Genomic DNA, 21,808 nt, shown 5'->3' with positions numbered 1-21,808 from the left:
AGTTTTCCCAAGGCGCACGATGAACACTCAAGTTTACAGAAAGCATCACTTAGCAAACACTGTGCAAGGCACGATGCTTGGCCCCCATATGTCAGTAACAGCGGCCCCTTTAAAGGACTGACTCTTCAAACTTGAAGGCACCACTCTAGCATTTTGCCTGTATTAGGTCATTTAATCCCCACAAAAACCCTATGAGGAAGGTGTTGTTACTACCTCGTTTTGCAGATGAAGGAACCAAGGCATAGTTTAAATAATTTGCTCAAGGTTAAGGTAACGCTCAAACCCTCTCTGCATCCCTTTCTAGCTGAGTGTCCTTGGGAAAGCGATGGGGCTCAGATCTGAGCCCAGACAGACCGACTTCAGGCTTGGTGTTCTTAACCATTGTGTGTGTGTAGCGGGGTGGCCCCGGGAGGGGGAAGGCTGAAGGACTAGACTCTGCTTTTAAGGAACTTAAAGTCTAACAGAGTACAAAGAAGTGCTGATCCGGAACTCAGTCCAGGCCTTCAGGCCACAGCAAAATAAGAACACCCAGATTAGCAAGAGAAATTGTGGGAGTTCCCTGGAGGTCCAGTGGTTAGGGCTTGGTGCTTTCATTGCCAAGGCCTGGGTTTGATCCCTGGGCCGGGAACTAAGATCCCACAAGCTGTGCAGTGCAGCCAAAAGAAAAAAGAAAAAAAGAAGAAGAAAGAGAGAAGTTGTTTGTGCGGAGAGCAGAAGAGAAGTATATTCCAAGGGAGCTATCAGGCAACCACAGATATCTGGACATGGATGGTACAGATTGCCCCTTCAGATAAATTCTGCTGCCTTTTGGGCCTCAAGTCACTTCGGCCAGGTGGAAGGAATCTCTCTGTGGAACCTACACCAACCACTCTCTTTTGCCTTCGCAGAGAAACTCGTCCAGAAGATTCACAAGCACAAAGAGAGAGCTGACTTTGTTATTACAAATTAAACTTTAAAGCTTTGAGTATCTGGTATGTGCTGAGCTCACAGTCTAGGAATGGGCAAGCGTTCATCAATAACTAGCACGGTGAGGTCAGGGCCTGAGAGAAGCAGGGAAGGCAGTTGCCAAGGGCCTCGAAGGATGGGGACATATGTTCTGGTTTTGTTTGGGGGTTTTTCTTGTGGAGGGGAGGGGGAGGCTCATAAAAAAATCTAGAAATAGAACTACCATATGATCCAGCAATTCCACTCCTGGGTACACATCCAAAGAGGTGAAAATGCTAATTTGAAAAGATGCACGCATCCCACTGTTCATAGCAGCACTATTTACAATAGCCAAGATATGGAAGCAACCAAAGTGTCCATCAACAGATGAATGGATAAAGAAGATATGCCATATATACACAATGGAATATTACTCAGCCTTAAAAAAGAATGAAATTTTGCCATGTGCAGCAACATGGATGGACTTGGAGGGTCTTATGGTTAGTGACAGAGAAAGACAAATACTGTATAATAGCACACATGTGGAATCTAAAAAATAAAGCAAACTAGTGAATATCACAAAAATAGAGACTCACAGATATAGAGAGCAGACTAGTGGTTACCAGTGGGAAGGGTGGGGGGGAGGGGGAAGATAGGAGTAGGGGATTAAGAGGTACAAACTAATATGTATAAAATAAATAAGCTACAAGGATATATTGTACAACACAGGGAATACAGCCAATATTTTATAATAACTTTAAATGGAGTATAATTTTTATAATAAGTATTGAATCAGTAAGTTGTATACCTGAAACTAATATAATATTGTAAATCAACTATGCATCAATAAAACAGCCAATAAGAAAACAAACAACAAAAAAATATATATGGTAGAGGGAAAGACTCTGTTCACACCACCGACAAAAGCTAAGAAACAGAATTCGGTGCGACAAGATTTGTGATGGATTTATATGAGGAAATTACAAAATTCTACTAAGGCTTATTTTTTAAAGATTTCTATGAATGGATAGAGATACAATGTTTTCCTGGTGGGAAAACTCAATTTAGTAAGAATGTCATTTCTATACAAATGAATCTCTAAACATAAGGCAACTCTAATCAGAAATCCAAATACCTTTTCTGGAACTTAACCAAATAATTCTAAAGCTCATCAGGGAAATTGGACATGAAATAAGCTGGGCATTTTTGAAAAGAAAAAGGAGAAAGAAGGAAGAGAAGAGGGGACAAGGAAGAGGGAAGAGTCTTCACGGATATTAAAAAAGGAGAACTGTTTGGGTTTTGGGTACCAGTCCCAGCATAGACAGATCAATGTAACAAAATACATAATCCAGAAACAAATTTAAGAAAGGTGCCGGGCTTCCCTGGTGGCGCAGTGGTTGACAGTCCGCCTGCCGATGCAGGGGACACGGGTTCATGCCCCGGTCTGGGAGGATCCCACATGCCGCGGAGTGGCTGGGCCCGTGAGCCATGGCCGCTGGGCCTGCACGTCTGGAGCCTGTGCTCCGCAACGGGAGAGGCCACCGCAGTGAGAGGCCCATGTACCGCAAAAAAAAAAAAGGTGCCTCTGATAAAAATGACATTTCAAGAGAGTGGAAAAAAAATGGACTATTTAAAAATGATGCTGAAGAGCCTACACATGTGACAAAGTTGTGTAGAACTAAATACACACACACATGAGTACGAGTGAAAAAGGCAACATGTAAATATAAGATGGTAGGTTATAGCAATGTTAATATCCTGGTCATGATATTATACTGTAGTTTTGCAAAGTATTAGCAAAAAACTGGGTAAAGTATAAACACACAATTATTTCTTATGATTGCTTATCAGTTTGCAATTATCTCAATAAAAATTTTAACTAAAAATAGTACTGAGAAAAACAAACTAGTATTTTCAAAATGTTAGATCCCTACAGTTAAACAGGAATGATTATCAAGTTTTAAAATTCAAACTGTAAGTGAATACCAGTATATTCTTGGGGTAAGGAAGGACTTTTCTCTCCATGACTCCTAAAGCCAAACGCCACAAAAGAAGATTGATGGAAACTGATAGATTTTCCTACATACAAGTTAAAGTTCAGGGCTTCCCTGGTGGCGCAATGGTTGAGAGTCCGCCTGCCGATGCAGGGGACACGGGTTCGTGCCCCGGTCTGGGAAGATCCCACGTGCCGCGGAGCGGCTGGGCCCGTGAGCCATGGCCGCTGAGCCTGCGCGTCTGGAGCCTGTGCTCCGCAACGGGAGAGGCCACAACAGTGAGAGGCCCGCGTACCGCAAAAAAAAAAAAAAAAAAAAAAAATTAAAGTTCGGCACAGCAACAAAACATGTAAAAATAAACAACAGACATAAATTGGGAAAACTATTTCAACATATGTAAAAGATGACAAGTTAATTTCTTAAAAATCTATGAAGTGCTCTCACAAATCAATAAGAAAAACAGTAGATACCCTAATTGGAAAATGGACTAAACATGAATAGGAATTCACGAAAGAAGAGAAACAAAAGGCCAATGGACATGAAAAATGTAGGCAATGAAGCAGAAATTGGTAGAGAAAGAAAGTATAAATTATGGAAGAAATATAGTTGAAAAAAACTGAGAGGTGATATCTTATTTACTGATACGAATTAGCTCAGCGTCTGAAACATAGTACATGCTCAGTAAATGTTTGTTGCATGGATGAGTAAGCAGAGAGAAGAACACAGGTGACCTGTCAAGGAGAAGGAATACTTCACGCACATGAGAGAGAATAGAAAGGTAGAAGTGTAGCATAATTTTAAGGGAGAAATGGGCAAATTAGGTGGACTTTGATCATAGAGCCTGTTTTGCCAGTTAAATCAAAAATGATGTCATCAGAAGAAAATCCCTTTGTGTCAACTCCAGAAAGCCTCCAGTGAAAGTACACTCAGATAGGAGAGTCCCTGAGATAAAGTTTAGGGTTTAAACCATTCTTTTCAAGGCCCATTGCCTGAATGTGCAGCCGCTCACTCCTCTTCCCATCCCCCAGTGGGTAACGAGTGCCTTTGCCCTTTTCCAGCCCCATGATTTTGCCATCAAATCTGATGCCGCTCAGCATAAGCAGTGTGATTGACGAGATGCACATCAGATTCAGGGTGCACCTGAATTCTGGTTTGCACTGGGCACCTCAGACTTGTTCTCCAACTTTTAAGTTCACATTTCCATTTTCGGAAGTAACTTAACAGAGACCCTCGCATTTGGGTTAATAGCCTGAGTTCACAGGAAGTGTTTGTCTTCAGTGTTTTTTCCCTCAGTGGGAAAATCAGTCTTAATGAACTAGCCCTTTCTTTCCCCACGACTAGCTAAACTACCGTTTTGTTATACTATTTTCAAACAGCTCTGCCGGCAGTTGTTATACCAATTCCATTTGTGCCACAGGTGTCATGGTGCTTTCTGAAATGGGTTCTCGACTGGCTTTGGGCAAAAGAAAGTTATAATTGCTTTCTGGAACTAATAATATCAAAATTAAATGTTTTTAAGAAAAGGCCCCAACAGACCCTGCAAAGCACAGTTTATTACAGAGCAGTGACTCATTTAGATACAGCCCAGAAGGTGCCTCTACAAAGAATGAGGTTTGAGTCTCTAAAGACTTTTTCAAATAAATGGAAGGTAGGAGACTAGAAGCAAAGGAAGGAAGGGGAAAAAAAAGGAAAGAAAAACTTGATTTGCTGTAGGGAGCTTTGATTCCCTAGAGCTAGTTTTCTTTGCAAACATGAGGATGTTCGCCAAATGTTTCTAGGAAATTGTAGGTAATGCAGGGTAGGTATGGGTACAGTAGTAACGTACTGTCTTAGCTCAGACTGCTATAACGAATACCATAGACTGGGTGACTAATAAACCACAGAGATTTCTTTCTCTCAGTTCTGGAGGCTGGAATACCAAGATCAGGGTGCCAGCTTGGTTAGGTTCTTGGGTGACAGCTCCCTTAGGTGTTTCAGACTGCTATCTTCGCCTTGTATCCTCACGTGGTCGAGAGCAGAGAAGAAGAAACTAGCTCTCTCTGTTGAATCATAAGGGCACTAATCCATCATGGGCTCCACCCTCATGACCTCATCTAATCCTGTTTACTTCCCAAAGGTTCCACCTCCTAATGCGTCACGTTGAGGGGGTAGGGTTTCAACATATAAATGTGGGGAGGACACAAACGTTCAGTCTGTAACATGTAGGAAATTTCATGAGTTTCTAGGGAAGCAGTACAGACTGGGGAGGAACATATATTATGATAGTATAAATAACACATTGATATTCTTCAGTCTTATATGATTCTGTCATTTAGCTTGCCTGGGCCATACTTCTTTCATCCTTGTTAGATCATACATCTAAGTAAAACCCTAAAAGCTAGAGAAACATCAATATTCTGTAGGTCTTTGACTTTCACACCAGATATCTAGAAGTACTAGGGTCCCACGAAGGAGCTAAAAGGCTGCTGCTGTGGGAAAAGCGAGGTGTTGAGAAGGTGGGCTGGGAGCCATCCCAGGTCAAGCAGAACAGGTGGGCATCACTGTTGTGTACACCAGCTCCCACCACTCCAGGAGAACCTTACATCCCTCTCAGCAGCAGCAAGAAATTCAAAAAGGCAGGTGCATTTGCTTGTGCTGTATCTGGATATCCATTAAAATAAAGGTATCGATTTCGTAATGTCTTGCAGCCAGATCCTCTCACTCATGTTGAAGAAAAGGCACCTTTCCTCAGTTGCCACCTGTGTTGTGCTAACATTCTACTTAATTGAACCATTTCTTTGTAGTCTTGGGGAGGGCAGTTTTGTTCAAGAGAGAACATAATTACAGGTGCTTTTTTAAAAAATTTATTTATGTGTTCATTTATTTTTGGCTGTGTTGGGTCTTCGTTGCTGTGCATGGGCTTTCTCTAGTTGCGGTGAGCGGGGTCTACTCTTTGTTGCAGTGTGCGGGCTTTTCAGTGCAGTGGCTTCTCTTGTTGCGGAGCATGGGCTCTAGGCGCACAGGTTTCAGTAGTTGTGGCTCGCGGGCTCAGTAGCTGTGGCTCGCGGGCTCTAGAGTACAGGCTCAGTAGTTGTGGCACATGGGCTTAGTTGGTCTGCAGCATGTGGGTTCTTCCCCGACCAGGGCTCAAACCGGTGTCCCCTGAATTGGCAGGCAGATTCTTAACCACTGTGCCACCAGGGAAGTCCCTAGGTGCTTGTTTTTAAGGAATAGTTTCACTGTTTAAAAATTAAGAAAGGGCTTAATTTGTGACCGTAGCCACAGGGCACAATGCTGGACCAGGAAGGAAAACTGAAAGAGGCCAGAGAAAGCCAATTTTGCGTCCCATCGTTCCTTCTTGGTAATTTTCCAGCATTTGGTTGTGGAGAAAGAACCGTGTCAAAGGCGAGGCATTCTTAGCTTGATGTTACTAATTAGAAAGGACTGTCTTTTTAGTTTGTATAAGGAAGATTAGGGTGACCACAAACATGGTGCCATGTGAAATCCCATCAAGCCAAAGGGATGTTTTGTTTATCGGCAGAACTCAACAGAGTGTTTAGGATGGGAAAGGAGAGACTTTTAAAAGTTTTAGAAGGTCTTCAAAAACTATGAGTCATCCTCTTGTTCCTTTGCCTTAGTACAGGGGTGCCTCAAGTGTGAGGTGAATGGAAGTTGTTTCTCTCCTGTAGGGTGTGTCAGCATTTGGTACACAACCACAGCTTTCCGTTAGAGCGTTCAAACCCTGGCTTGTCACAGAAAATTCCTGACAGGGGCTTCCCTGGTGGCGCAGTGGTTGGGAGTCCGCCTGCCGATGCAGGGAACACGGGTTCCTGCCCCGGTCCGGGAGGATCCCACATGCCGCGGAGCGGCTGGGCCCGTGAGCCATGGCCGCTGAGCCTGCGCGTCCGGAGCCTGTGCTCCGCAACGGGAGAGGCCCGCGTACCGCAAAAAAAAAAAAAAAATCCTGACAGGGTGTTAACACATAAGCAGTTTCTGGTGTTATTGTGTTGTTTGAGTGGTCATTTACCATTAAACGCTTCACTATAAACAGGTAAGTGTGTGTTGTGTACGTTAACTTCAGTTTATACCCTAGCAGCAGTTAGCCATCAATGGAAGCATCTCTTCTGGAATCCATTCTCAAGACGTGGCTGTTGGGACTTCCCTGGTGGTCCAGGGGTAAAGAATCCGCCTGCCAATGCAGGGGAGGCGGCTTCAATCCCTGGTCCGGGAACTAGATCCCACATGCCGCGGGGCGGTTAAGCCTGAGCACCACAACTGATGAGCTCGCGCGCCGCGTGCTGCAAACTACAAAGCCCACGCACCCTGGAGCCTGCACGCCACAACTAGAGAGAGAAAACCGGTACACCGCAACTAGAGAAAAGCCCGTGCACCGTAACTGGGGAGAAGCCCGTGTGCTACAATGAAGAGCCCACGCTGCAACGAAAGATCCATATGCCTCAATGAAGACCCTGCGTGCTGCAACTAAGACGCGACGTGGCAAAAAAATAGATAAATTAATTAATTAAATAAATTTTTAAAAAGAGGTGGCTGTTTAGCACTATGAATATTGTTATGAAAATCTATGCCGTAGGGCTGAGGTCCCCAACCCCCGGGCCAAGGAGGGGTACCGGTCCATGGCCTATTAGGAGCCGGGCCGCACAGTGCAGCCAAAAAAATAATAATAAAATAATGGAGGGAGGAGCTGGAGGGGGCAGGGAAATAGAGAAGATGCCTGGTGAAAAAACTGCAAGTCCCAGAGAGAAGTCATTTCATTATCCATTGCTTGCTATGTAGCAAAGCGCTCCAAAGTAGTGGCTTAAGCAACAACCATGGACATTTCTCATAATTCTGTGGATCTGTTGGGCTCAGCTGGTGGTTCTTTGGTTCCATCAGGTATCATCTGGTATAACTCATACAACTGCATTTAACTTGGAGCTCGACTGGGGCTGGAATGTCCAAGATGGCTTTACTCAATATCTGGGGAGGCTGGAATGGCTGGGGAGAGCCGAGCCTCTTTCTCCAGCTAAGCGGTCACGCTTCTTACACGGCAACTCATGGATCCAGAGAGAGAAAGACAAAATTGCTGGGCTTCTTACCGTTTAAGCCTGGAACTGGCGCAGCCTCACTTCTACCACATTCTGGTGATCAGAGCCAGTCTCAAGGTCACCCAGGATTCAAGGGGAAGCGAAGTAGGCTTCACCTGTTGATGGGAGGACCAATAAGTGCTTACAGGGATGCTTACAGAGTGCTTTCATCTCTGGAAACAGTTGGCCACAGGCAACAAGAGTAAAGGAGGGCAGTCTGGATGGAGAACCTGGGTTCAGGCCAAGCCTCCACCACTCATGAAGGTTACCTGGCTTACTGGTGCCTCAGTTTCCTCACCTGTAACACAAAACCTTGGACGTGAAGGCTGTGTAGAGATAGTGTGCCTGATGAGACCCTTGACTCTTCCATCATTGGAACCCACTCCACACCCCCCAACCTCCCCCCCAAGAATAATCCATGGGGTCTGCTCTTGCCCCCTTTTTCCTTCCCAATTGAAATTGGAGGGTCTTTTGAAAAAAACACCCACAAACCCCTATGAAACCTCTTTCATCCCACACAAAGAGGCTTAACATTTCTGAATCAAAAACCAAAAAAAAGAACTTTACTGGTGGTGCAGTGGTTAAGAATCCGCCTGCCAATGCAGGGGACACGGGTTCGAGCCCTGGTCCAGGAAGATCCCAGATGCCGCGGAGCAACTAAGTTGTGCATCACAACTACTGAGCCTGCGCTCTAGAGCCCGTGAGCCACAACTACTGAAGCCTGAGCGCCTAGAGTCCGTGCTCCGCAACAAGAGAAGCCATCGCGATGAGAAGCCCGCGCACCACAACGAAGAGTAGCCCCCACTCACTGCAACTAGAGAAAGTCCGCACGCAGCAAGAGACCCAATGCAGCCAAAAATAAATAAATAATAATTTTAAGAAAAAACAACCCCCCCAAAAAATTCTAAAAATTAATTTTTTTTATTAAAAATTTTTTTAATAAAAATTTTTAAAAAGGATTATGAAAACATTTATTCAAGTCAAAGTTTGATTTCTCGGTGTATTAACGGATGAATCAAGAGGAATGCTTCTTCTGGGCAGGTGTTTACCTGCAATCTGAGGAAACATTCCAGAATATTATAACATATTTTTTCTCAGTTTAAAGGTAATAAATGATATAAATCATTAAGAAAGAATTATCACCACCCTGAAATAACCGATTAAAACGTTTGTGTCTTTCCCTTTATTTTGTTTTTTTCTGTGTATGTCTGTGGCAGACATTGACTGTTTTGAGGTCCCTCTCTTCCTCAGGGGCGCTGGTAAACCCTGACCAGTCTAAGAGGAAATCCATTCCTCCTGTAGATAACTGGTTTGAGAAGTGGGTGTGTGACACGGTGCTGCTTAATGGTATACAATGGGAATTTTGCTAGGGGGTTTCTGGAAAGGATTCTCTCCTCCGATAAAGACGTAAACAAGGCAGGAACACAACATGTTCTGACTCTGGACACTGATGTGTGAGGAGGTAACTCCTGAAGCTTTTGGCGTGGAGTGGGGACTAGACGACATGTTGATGGAGCCAGAGCCAGAAAGGTGAAATGTTCAAAAGCCACCTAATTAACCGTTCCTGGAGCTGCCCTATCTCCAAATTTCATGTTCTGTGAGATAATATATCCCCTTCATGTTTAAGCTACCCCTACTTATGATTTGCTCTTACTGGCATCCAAAAGCACCCTAAGTGCTACAATATATATAGCTGTATAAATATATTTTGTAAAGTTTATTCTTTCATCCAACAAATATTTAATGAGGATGTCCCAGGCGTGAGTCATTCCGCAGACACACTTTGGCTCTGCTTTTTTCCACTTAACGTTTTCTCTAGTCATTAAAAATTATTTATACATGTAATTTTTAAATTGAAGCATAGTTGACGTACAATATTATATAAATTACAGGTGTACAATATAGTAATTCACAATTTTTAAAGGTTCTCCATTTATAGTTATTATAGAATATTAGCTGTATTCCCTGTTTATATGTCCTTATAGCTTATTTTGTACATAATATATATATCTTATGTATACAGAATTTTAAAAAATTTATTTTATTGAAGTATAGTTGATTTACAATGTTGTTTTATTTCCGCTGTACAGCAAAGTGATTCAGTTATACATATATATGTATATATTCTATTTCATATTCTTTTCCATTATGGTTTATTACAGGGTATTGAATATAGTTACCTGTGCTATACAGTAGGTCATTGTTGTTTATACATTTTATATATAAAAGCTTACATCTGCTAATCCCAAACTCCCACTCCATCCCTCCCACATCCCCCTCCCGCTTGGCAACCACAAGTCTGTTCTCTATTATCTGTGAGTCTGTTTCTGTTTTGCAGATAAATGCATTTGTGTCATATTTTAGGTTTCACGTATAAATGATATCATATGGTATTTGTCTTTCTCTTTCTGACTTACTTCACTTAGTATGATAATCTCTAGGTCCATCCATGTTGCTGCAAGTGGCATTATTTCATTCTTTCTGATGGCTGAGTAGTTTTCCATTATTTATATGGACCACATCTTCTTTATCCATTCGTCTGTCAGTGGACACAGGTTGTTTCCATGTCTTGGCTACTGTAAATAGTGCTGCTATGAACATAGGGATGCAGGTATCTTTTCGAATTACATTTGTGTCCAGATATATGCCCAGGAGTGGGATTGCTGGATCATATGGCAACTCTATTTGTAGTTTTCGGAGGAACCTCCATATTGTTTTCTGTAGTGGTGCACCAAGTTACATCCCCACCAACAGTGTAGGAGGGTTCCTTTTTCTTCACGCCCTCTCCAGCACTTATTATTTGTAGACTTTTTTTTTTAACATCTTTATTGGAGTATAATTGCTTTACAATGGTGTGTTAGTTTCTGCTTTATAACAAAGTGAATGAGTTATACATATACATATGTTCCCATATCTCTTCCCTCTTGCGTCTCCCTCCCTCCCACCCTCCCTATCCCACCCCTCCAGGCGGTCACAAAGCACCCAGCTGATCTCCCTGTGCTATGCGGCTGCTTCCCACTAGCTATCTATTTTACGTTTCGTAGTGTATATATGTCCATGCCACTCTATCACTGTGTTATTTGTAGACTTTTAATGATGGCCATTCTGACCGGTGTGAGGTGGTACCTCATTGTAGTTTTGATTTGCATTTCTCTAATAATTAGCAATGATGAGCATCTTTTCATGTGCCTATTGGCGATCTGTATGTCTTCTTTGGAGAAAGGTCTATTTAGGTCTTCTTCCCATTTTTTTGACTGGGTTGTTTGTTTTTTTATTCCCGAGTAGTATGAGCTGTTACATTTTGGAAATTAAGCCGTTATTGGTCGCATCATTTGCAATATTTTCTCCCAGTCCGTAGGTTGTCTTTTCATTTTGTTTACCATTGCTGTGCAAAAGCTTATGAGTTTGATTAGGTCCCGTTTGTTTATTTTTGCTTTTATTTTTATTGCCTTGGGAGACTGACCTAAGAAAACATTGGTATGATTTATGTCAGAGAATATTTTGCCTGTGTTCTCTTCTAAGAGTTTTATGGTGTCATGTCTTATATTTAAATCTTTAAGCCATTTTGAGTTTATTTTTGTGTAGGGTGTGACAGTGTGTTCTAACTTCATTGATTTACATGCGGCTTTCCAACTTTCCCAACACCACTTGCTGAAGAGACTGTCTTTTCCCCATTGTATATTCTTTCCTTCTTTGCCAAAGATTAACTGACTGTAGGTGTGTGAGTTTATTTCTGGGCTTTCTATTCTGTTCCATTGATCCCTATGTCTGTTTTTGTGCCAGTACCATGCTGTTTGATTACTGTAGCTTTGCGGTATTGTCTGAAGTCTGGGAGGGTTTTGCCTGCTGCTTTGTTCTTTTTTTCCTCAGGATTGCTTTGGCAATTCTGGGTCTTTTATGGTTCCATATAGATTTTAGGATTATTTGTTTTAGTTCTGTTATGTATGTGTAATTTTAATGGCTTCATTTTAATGGCTACTTTTATTTAGTCCTTGCCCTGTTATCTGACACTTAGGTTGCTAAAGATTTTCATTATTAAAAATAAAGACAAAAATAAATAAATAAATAAATAAAGACAGGGTGACATCACTGTACATAATTAGTCACATTTCTAATACTTAGGGGGATATATTCCTAAAAATAAAATAAACAGAGAGAAAGATATAAATATTTTTTAGATGTCTGATGTGTATTCCCAAATTGCTTTCTAGACAGTTTATGCCAATTTGTATGTCCCCATGCAGTGTTTGAAACTTGCTACTGCATCTGAAGTCACTCTCATAATATACATTTTTCCCCAAATGTTTCTGGAAAAAATTATGATTTAAGTCTACAGGACACATTTGCCCAACAAGTCAATGGCATAAAAAAAAAAAATGGGAAGGGAGACTGTTAACAAATGAAAGAGACTTAAAAGATATACTGCATGGCCCTTATTAGGATCCTGATTCATACAGATGGTCTGTAAAAATATATTTTTGAGAGACTGAAATATGGACTGGGTATTGGTGTTAAAGAGTTAGTGTTGGGCTTCCCTGGTGGCGCAGTGGTTGAGAGTCCGCCTGCCGATGCAGGGGACACGGGTTCGTGCCCCAGTGCGGGAAGATCCCACATGCCTCGGAGCGGCTGGGCCCGTGAGCCATGGCCACTGGGCCTGCACGTCTGGAGCCTGTGCTCTGCAACGGGAGAGGCCACAGCAGTGAGAGGCCCATGTACCGCAAAAAAAAAAGTGTTAGTGTTAATTTTGTTAGGTGTGATAACGACATAGTGGTTATACTGGGAAAATAAAGCCCTTGTCAGTTACAGGTGCATCATTATTAATGGATGAAATGGCATGCTCTCTGGGATTTACTTTAAAAAATTCCAGCAAATAAAGGGGTTAGGGTGGGATAGGAGAAACATGATTGGCAAGATCTTGACAATTGCTGAAACTGGGAAATGAGGGCTTATTTTAGTAGTCTCTCTACCTCTGTGTATATTTGAAAAATATAATGCAAAGCTTTTTGATTTTTCACCTTGACTAATTTTTTTGAAAGAATATGTAGTTGACACTATACGCATAAAAGGGTGGGAGACGGTAGACCTATTCTCCTCTCTTCATCGCCTAAGTGAAGGGCTCTTCTGGGGTTGACTGGGATGCTGGCAGTGCCTAATTGCTTCATTCCTGGCCCCAAGGACACCAGGGAGCCCGGTTTGGTCCCAGGAGCACATTAAAACAGATCTGAAATGGCCAAGGGAGCTCAGCCGAAGTAGACTGCCAGGCGAGCTCCCTTGGCCTCCAAACCAAACCTAGGTGCCCTTGATCCCCAGTCAGCTAGCTCATCTGCTCCCAGACTCAGGGGCTGGACACAAATCAAAAGACTGCAGGCTTGAAGCACAGGAAAGAAACCGTATATTGGAAAGCGCCACCTGTGACAATCAGATTCATTTGTGTGCCTATGAAATACAAAGAGACCGAATGCATGGGGTATAACAAGTTTTTTAAACTGATTTAATGGCATCACGCGTTGGGAGAGGCACACATACATTCAGAAATGTAAGTGAAGACTGTAGGGTTTCAGCTTCTGATTCAGCCGATCCCCTGATTTTGGTACCAGATCTGGCAGCTACTACAGTCTGGGTGTCTATGTAAAGCATTAGACGCTTGGTTAATTTCCCTCTCTCAGTTCTACTTACAGTGTGGACACCTGACAATGGTTTCACTCACTTAGTGTAGGCAGGTGGAAAGATCACAAGCCTGGGAGACAAGATAAATCTAGGTTCTAACTCTGGCTTTACTTTACACCTGTACACCCGGGAGCGGGCCTGGGTATTAGGAGTCAGTGATACCTGGCAGAGGGCAGGCCTTTGATAATGCCTGCGTCCTTTTCCTCCACTAAGGAGGACCCTGAGGCTTATTATTCCCAATCCAAGGGATCTGTAATGCTCAGTATTAGGGGACTCAAAAAAGTGGGAGACTTTCTATGAAAAAGCCTGCATTATTAGCTGACACACTGTTGAGCTCTGAGAGTAGTAAAAGCCATGGCAACACCTCTAACTGCAAATATTAGGAAGCTGTCTCCTGTTGCTTCTATGAATAACACCGCTTGTGCCATCTTCTGTCATTTTTGCTGATTGAAAAGATGGTAGTGATCAAGCAAATAGTGTAGGTAATGGAAAGTCACAGGTTTAGGGAGGGTGGGAGGGAGGGAGACGCAAGAGGGAAGAGATATGGGGACATATGTACATGTATAACTGATTCACTTTGTTATAAAGCAGAAACTAACACACCATTGTAAAGCAATTATACTCCAATAAAGATGTTAAAAAAAAAGTCACAGGTTATCCTTTCTTTCATAAAATTGAATGTTTTAAAACCAACCAAACAAGATAGAATATAGAGATTTTAAATCCCTGGAACGTGTTGCAAAATCACTAGAAGTCTCAGTCATTGGAAAACAATCAGCTTATCAAGCTTGTCAGCTGGCTTCAGCAACACGTCTACATGGATCCCAGTCATTCATCCCAAGTGAGGCTGCATTTGGGACCCTGAAGCCAGGATAGCACCACTGTGACTTTACTTTGGCCCTTGACTCACTCTGCCTTGTTTTGTAGACAGCAGTTTATCTGTCGCAGTCTGAATGATGGGCTCCTGGAGGCCGAGGACCTTGTCCAGGCCATCATTGTGTGGCCCAGACACCTAGTGCTGCCCCTGACCTTAACAGATGCTCAATAAATAATTGTTCTTACCTTTGACTGAGAGCTACTCATTACTCCTGCTTCTCTGCTCTCCAAGAGGAAAATCATTAAGTTCCTTCTGGGATCAGAGGAAGATTTTGTAAAAGAAAACATTTGCCCACTTGAGTCTTGCGTTACACAAGAAAGCTCTCTGATTGTTGGCAAATGCCTCCCCTCACTCCTCCACATATACACCTGTTGTTACCTCTGGGCCTCCCCTTTTTTTAAATATATTTTTTAATTTAAGAAATACAGCTCAAAAAGTGAGTTGCCCTGTTGAATTGTTTTTTGTTGTTATTGTTTTTTATTGGGATATACTTGCTTTACAATGTTGTGTTAGTTTCCACCGCACAACAAAGTGAATCAGCTGTATGTATACATATATCCCCTCCCTCTTGGACCTCCCTCCCACCCCGCCCCCCATCCCACCCAACTAGGTCACCACAGAGCACCCAGCTGAGCTCCCTGTGCTATATAGCAGGTTCCCACTAGCTATCTGTTTCACTCATGGTAGTGTATATATTGTCAATCTCAGTCTCCAAATTCATCCCATCCCCTCTTCCCCTCCGTGTCCACATGTTCATTCTCTATGTCTGTGTCTCTATTCCTGTCCTGCAAATAGGTTCATATGTACCATTTTTCTAGATTCCACATATATGCGTTAATATACAGTATTTGTTTTTCTCTTTCTGACTTACTTCATTCTGTATGACAGACTCCAGGTCCATCCACGTCTCTACAAATGACCCAATTTCGTTCCTTTTTATGGCTGAGTAATATTCCATTGTATATATGTACCACAACTTCTTTATCCATTCGTCTGTCGATGGGCATTTAGGTTGCTTCCATGACCTGGCTCTTGTAAATAGTGCTGCAATGAACATTGGGGTGCATGTGTCTTTTTGAATTATGGTTTTCTCAGGGTATATTGGGCCTTCCCTATTTTCAATAACTTTATCCTTTTTTTGGAATGTTGTTGAGTCAATAAATGACTGCAGATAAACGTTTCTTCTTTTTCCTGCGTGTTGCCTCAGTTCTGTTTCAATGAAGACAGCCACAATACTCTGCTAGCCTTACAGCTTTGGGGCAAGGGCTCCAGCTTTCATTTTTATATCTTCTTAGTGCAGAAGCATTCACAAGCTTTACTGGTTTCAGGAATTCACTGAGCCAGAGGAGGTTCCCCCCGCAGCCCTAAGTGATCAGGAACTAATCACTCCACACCTTGGTCACTCCTCCATGTTCTTCAGACTGGGTAGAAAAAGACACTGCTCTCAGCTCAGTCCTTAAACTCAGTAAGTTTTTTCTTAATTCTCCACTACTTCAACCGCCTCATTGCAACTCAAGCTTGGGGATAAGAATTAAAGTTACTAACAAGAGAAAAGACAGCAAAGAGAGAATTTCCTTACATCATAATGAAGATATCTAACAAATGAAACCTACACTGTCAAGAGTCACTAAAGGCCTTTAATTTTCAAAACAAGAGTTCCCAGAGAAGAGATGATGGTCTGACTTTCTCTCTACCATTAAAGGGCCAGGACTGTAACTCCCAGTGGAATTATTCCCTGCCCCTCGCTCCTTCCTTACCTGATCACCCATTCCACTCCATGCCAACCAGCTAAAAAGCAATCAATATCTTCCTGCAGGCTCTTGGCTATATAGTGTTAATTTCCTACCCTAGATAGACCCTTGTATGCTGAGAAAGGAAAATTGAATTTACTTGGAAAACTAAATGGTGACACAGTATGCACACCTAGGTGTTTGGGAAAGGTGGCCCATTGGCTCCACATGAGGAAGCAGGAAGTCATAATCCCAGAAGTTCACGAATCGCGAGGTCTGATCTGACCACGTCCCAGGATGCACTGGGAGGCAGCCACGGGCTGAGCTGTGGCAGCAAAGAAAAGTGTTGGCTTGATGATAGCAGGGTGTTATCAGGAAAGAGGATAATGGGTGAATCCTAGAGATCCCAATGATGCGGTCTCGGTTAGGAAACTGAGCTTGATAATAAAGAAAAAATACAAAGAAGGAGGTTTGACTTGAATAAAAAATCTGAACCCAGGGTGGCATGATGAGTACTTATTTTTCAGATGGTGTTTATTTTCAGAAGGACTTTGATGCCCATCCCCTCAAACAAATCAGACTCCTCATGTTTACTGAATCATTTGCTTGGAAGAATTTCGTGTCCCTCACAGTGGGCTGAAGATTAGTGCCCCTGAGTGAGAAACACTGAGTGTATTTTTCTTCCGTTTCTCCTTTTTCTTAGTGATGTCCACTGTCCTACAGTTGGTATCCTTACTATCATATCTGTGTGTAGGGGTAGAAAGGTCAAGAAAGTCAAAACTGTGAACAGTAAGAGACAAAGGCAAGAGAGACTTTTTATATGTTATCAAACTATAACAACTAACACGTCAGCTACCACTCCCAAAGCATGAGAGTTTTGTTTAAAGGTGGGAAAATCTTGAGCAAATTGTTCATTTCCGTATATGCTGGCATGTGCTGTTTCTCTGCCTGAAACATCACCACCACCACGCACACACACACACATCTACACACGCACACGCACACACACGCACACACACATATACACCCGCACACGTGCACCCTCCTTGCCTTGCCTAACTCCTCTTTAGCTTTAGGTTCTTCTCCCTGTTTAGTCTTCCTAGACTCCAAGTCTAAGATGGGTTTCCCTCTTAATAGCTCCCATAAGACCCTGAACATTCTCCAGCACCACGCTTATCACACCACTGATCACAAAACATAGTAATCACTTCACTACATTAGAGCTCCATGAAGGCAGAGACCAGATCTATCTTCCTCCACAGTTCTATCCCCCATTCCTGGAATGGCAGCCAATAAGTCTTTATAGAATAAGTGAATTCTGTAAGACTTTTCTTTGTATGAGCCTTCGTTTATCTCTCTGAACAATGTCTGTTAAGTATGGTCGTTCAGGTCATCTACTGTGTGAGGACATCTCTAGCAGAATCGGGAGGAGAGGCTGAAATCCAGCCCGCATTCTCGTCACCAAGCCACTGTGACTGGTGGTATCCACTCAGAGGAAGAGGTACCTTTTTCTGATTTGCACTGTGGCACCATATGGGCTTTGAGCAGCCCAGCTCTGAACAACACTTAGTGTCTTCAAAAGCAAGTCAGAATTCTCCCTCTCCTTCCTAGAAAGGCTAGGACAGAGTGCTTTTACAAAACTGTTTCTTCAGGTCCTTTGCCAGCCATCAAAGCCAAGACTGCCCCCATTCACGGCAGAGATCTCCCTCACTCTCCTCTGATTTTTGTCTCCTGCAGGGTTTGGGATGACGACTCCAGCAACAGTAGAAGGAAAAATCTTTCTGATCTTTTATGGTCTCCTCGGGTGCTCCAGCACCATCTTGTTCTTCAACCTCTTCCTGGAGCGCCTGATCACCGTCATCGCCTGCATCATGAAATCGTGCCACCAGCAGCAGCTCCAGAGGCGGGGGGCCTTGCCTCAGCAGAGCCTGAAGAACCCGGGGAAGGGTGAGGTGGACAGCTTGGCTGGCTGGAAGCCCTCCGTGTACTATGTCATGCTGATCCTGTGCATGGCCTCCCTCCTCATCTCCTGCTGCGCGTCCGCCATGTACACCTCCGTGGAAGGATGGAGCTACTTCGACGCACTCTACTTCTGCTTTGTGGCTTTCAGCACCATTGGCTTTGGGGACCTCGTCAGCAGCCAGAACGCCCGGTATGCTAGCCAGGGCCTCTACCGCTTCGCCAACTTCGTCTTCATCCTCATGGGCGTCTGCTGCATCTATTCCTTGTTCAATGTCATCTCCATCCTCATTAAACAGTCCGTGAACTGGATCCTGAGGAAGGTGGATGGCGGGTGCTGCCAACAATGCCAGAGAAGACTCTTGCAGTCCCGGAGGAACGTGGTGATGCCAGGCACTGTCCAGAACCGGTGCAACATCTCCATAGAAACGGATGGAGTCATAGAGAGTGACACGGATGGGCGGCGTCTCTCCGGTGAGATGATCTCCATGAAGGACTTCTTGGCGGCCAACAAGGTCTCACTAGCCATCCTCCAGAAGCAGCTGTCCGAAACGGCCAATGGCTGCCCCCACCAGACCAGCACTCTGTCGCTGGATGATGAATTCTCAGGGGGGATAGGAGCCTTTGCAATAATGAACAACAGGCTGGCAGAGACCGCTGGGGACAGGTAGGGGCAAAGAGAGTATGGACAGCGAGGGTACTGCCACCCAACTCAGCTCTGTGCCCTGGCTGGGTTCATTCTGTTCCTTCTAGCCTGGAGCCCAGCTTGAGAAATCTCATCTTCTTGTCTCCAGCCACTTCCCAGAGCTGCGGGAACCTGCAGCCTTGATGCCTTTCTCCTTATATTTATTCTTTAAGTCTGAATTCAGTCTTTTAAAAATGAACCACAAAAGCAGTCTAAGACATCCTATTGTCTTCTTTACCCACCTTGCTCCAGGGCTTTAACTGCCTAAGAGAGGGAGGGCTTCCTTAAGCCTTGATCTCCTGCTGCTCTATTCTTCATTTGGAAATAAAAATCCTGAAGATCCTGACTTTCCCCTGGAACTCTGAACAGCTGAATTCACTGCCTCTCTTAGTCCCGTCAACAAATGGAGGGTGGGAACTGTTTGAGAATGTGACTGGGCTTTCTTTTTGCTGGGCTTCCTTCTAGGCAGATTCATCCATGGGGCCATGGCTAGGGAAAGCATCTGTTCCTCTTTATAGCTGCTTCTCAATTTTTGTCTTTCTTTTCTTTTGTTTTTAAGCTCTTAACGCTTGACTAAGGTGTCTGTGGGACCTCAGTGTGGTAAGAAAAGAAAATTCAGCTTCAGGCCTTTAAACTGAGGCATGGTAGTGGGAAGACTCGCTCTTGTCACTAAAGAATAGAGCTTAACGTGTTAAGCTCTATTCTTAACACGTTAAGCTCTGTTCTTAACACGTTAAACTCTATTCTTAACACGTTAAGCTCTGTTGAATGGATCCTTTGAATGGTCCCAGAGCCCACTTCATTTTTACCAGGGTTTGGGGCCCATTGCAAAGATAATGGCTGACTATTTATTCAAATCGAAAGTTTAATAAATCCTCATTTTATTAACGAAGATTACATGAGTGCTCATTGAGGGCATTGCGGGGAGGGTGCCTAATTAGACAGGCACTTATTGCGCTCAGAGAAAAAGGAAACAGGAAGTTAACTTCTAGGAATGCAGACATCATCTTGGATTCTTGGCTGGAGAAACATTCTAGACCAGATAATGAAACTTGCCTTCTCTTGTCTAATCTGTTTCAGTTCTGCCTTGTGGTATTGTAACAAGTCGAATTACATAACCTCCCATGTTGTTAAAGCGGTCCATGCTAGGAACAAGAGCTGTTGATCTTCTACGTCTACGCAGGAGAGAAGATTTGGGGGGATGAGAGCAGAGTTCATAAGAGATAGCTGCACTTTTTATAAGAATGGTGTCCAAAAGGCACTTTCAGAAATGAGGAAGAAAGATGGGCGCCATAAAGAAGACAAAGCAGAAAAGCTCTGCCCAGTGAAACTGAGCTGTTGAGCAGAAAGCATCAGGCTGGGAGGACCCTTAGGAACCATCCCATTCAACCCCCTTGTTTTTGACACAAGGAAACAGAGGCACGCGGGGATTGCTCCTTGTCTGAATGCTCAGGGCTGATGGGACGCAGCTAGGAGAAGCGCCCGGGTCTCTGCTGAAGTCTGGGCTCTCCACCCATTGCTCTACCCAGCCTCGGAACACCCCCAACAGCTCCCTCTCCAGGCTGAGTTGACTTTTCTTCCAGCTGGCAAACCCAGATATTTTCTTTACGGTACCAGGAGTGCCCTAGAACCAAAGTGCAATAAGCAGCAGCGCTGGGCTTTGAACTTAGGGCTGTGAAGCTCCAAAGTCAGAGATCTTCAACCATTACCTTGTATCACTCTTACAGGGCAGCAGCCTGGAGCTACTGCAAAACCCTTGTTAGGAACTTCTGATCATAAACTGAGCTCCCTGGGGGCTCTGACCTGCACGAGGCACTGTGGGGATGGGGAGAGCATCTGGGTCCCTGCCCGTAGGGGATTTCTTGATCTCCACATTCCTGGTACAGGGACTGGCACGAAGCAAGGACTTGCTTCTCTAACCTGGGTCCCTAGAGATCTCGCAGGTGTACCAAGAGGCCAAGGAGCATCAGTATAAGCAAGCCTCATCTTCCTGGAGGGTCAGTTTTACTAAATGATTTTTGCAGAGAAATGTTATGTCAAAACACATCTATTTAAGTAGGTCCCGAAATTGGCGTAAACATTTAAGCGAAACATGAAAAACATTTGTGATCTTATGATGAGCTTTCTAAGTCTTCTCAGAGTCTCAGAGGATGAGTTTGTTCTCCTCTAGGTTGGGGGTTCCCTGGTGGAAACACTTGAGAACCAGTGTAAGGAGAGAAAAGTGCGATGCATTTAGGATGGATGGATAGATGGATAGGAGTAACATGCCAAAAAAATCACAAAACTAGGAATCTTTGTTTAGATAAACCTCTTTATACTTACCCTTAGGCGTGAGTTGGTCAATAAGAGAATTTCTAGATAGTAATATCAAAGCTGGAGTTCAAAACCTGGAGCCCACAAATCCCCTAATATTGTTATGTATGTGTACACGAACGTGAGCGGAAACACACATGTGCAATTTCCTAGGTAACAAGCTTCACGGTTTTCATCATGTTTCCAAAGGGGTCCTCACATCTTCACTAGAGTAAGAATGTTTACTGCTATTTTCTCTGGTTACCTTTGTCCCCACTCAGCATGTCTCTGGCCCTCCTGACCAGTTCTCTCTATTCTGTTCTCTCTGAACTGTCACTGTGTGACCTCTAGGTTGGCCCAGGTTCTTCTGTTTAGGAACCCAGAGACTCCCCAGAGTGATTAAGGACCTATTGACTCAGCATCTTGAGGTGGTCAGGCTTCATCCACGGCTGCGCTCACAGCTGGCCATCTTGAGCTCTCTGTGATGCTATAAATGTGAACTGGCCTTGAATGCAGGGACCTCAAAGCCAAGACCCAAGTGACCATCAAGTTTCTCAAGGGACCATCACCCCACACACTTGCACAAGTTTTGTTCTATCTCCATCCTACCTGAAATA

General features: G+C 43.6%; 1 protein-coding gene across 1 annotated transcript in view; it reads left to right on the top strand.

Annotated features, from left to right (window-relative positions):
- KCNK13 (potassium two pore domain channel subfamily K member 13) overlaps window positions 1-19,051 on the top strand; it is a 105,945-nt gene extending 86,894 nt beyond the window's left edge. Inside the window, exon 2 of the mRNA XM_024736332.1 lies at window positions 17,993-19,051. Within this exon, the coding sequence (XP_024592100.1) occupies window positions 17,993-18,885 (893 nt within the window). The 3' untranslated portion in view covers window positions 18,886-19,051. The remainder of the gene's footprint in view (window positions 1-17,992) is intronic.
- Window positions 19,052-21,808: the final 2,757 nt, after the last annotated feature.

The sequence above is a fragment of the Neophocaena asiaeorientalis genome, unplaced genomic scaffold, assembly GCF_003031525.2.
Source record: "Neophocaena asiaeorientalis asiaeorientalis breed wild unplaced genomic scaffold, Neophocaena_asiaeorientalis_V1.1 scaffold152, whole genome shotgun sequence".
NCBI lineage: Eukaryota > Metazoa > Chordata > Mammalia > Artiodactyla > Phocoenidae > Neophocaena > Neophocaena asiaeorientalis.
Note: the sequence above shows the minus strand (reverse complement) of the source record. Positions and strands in the feature narration are given on the sequence as shown.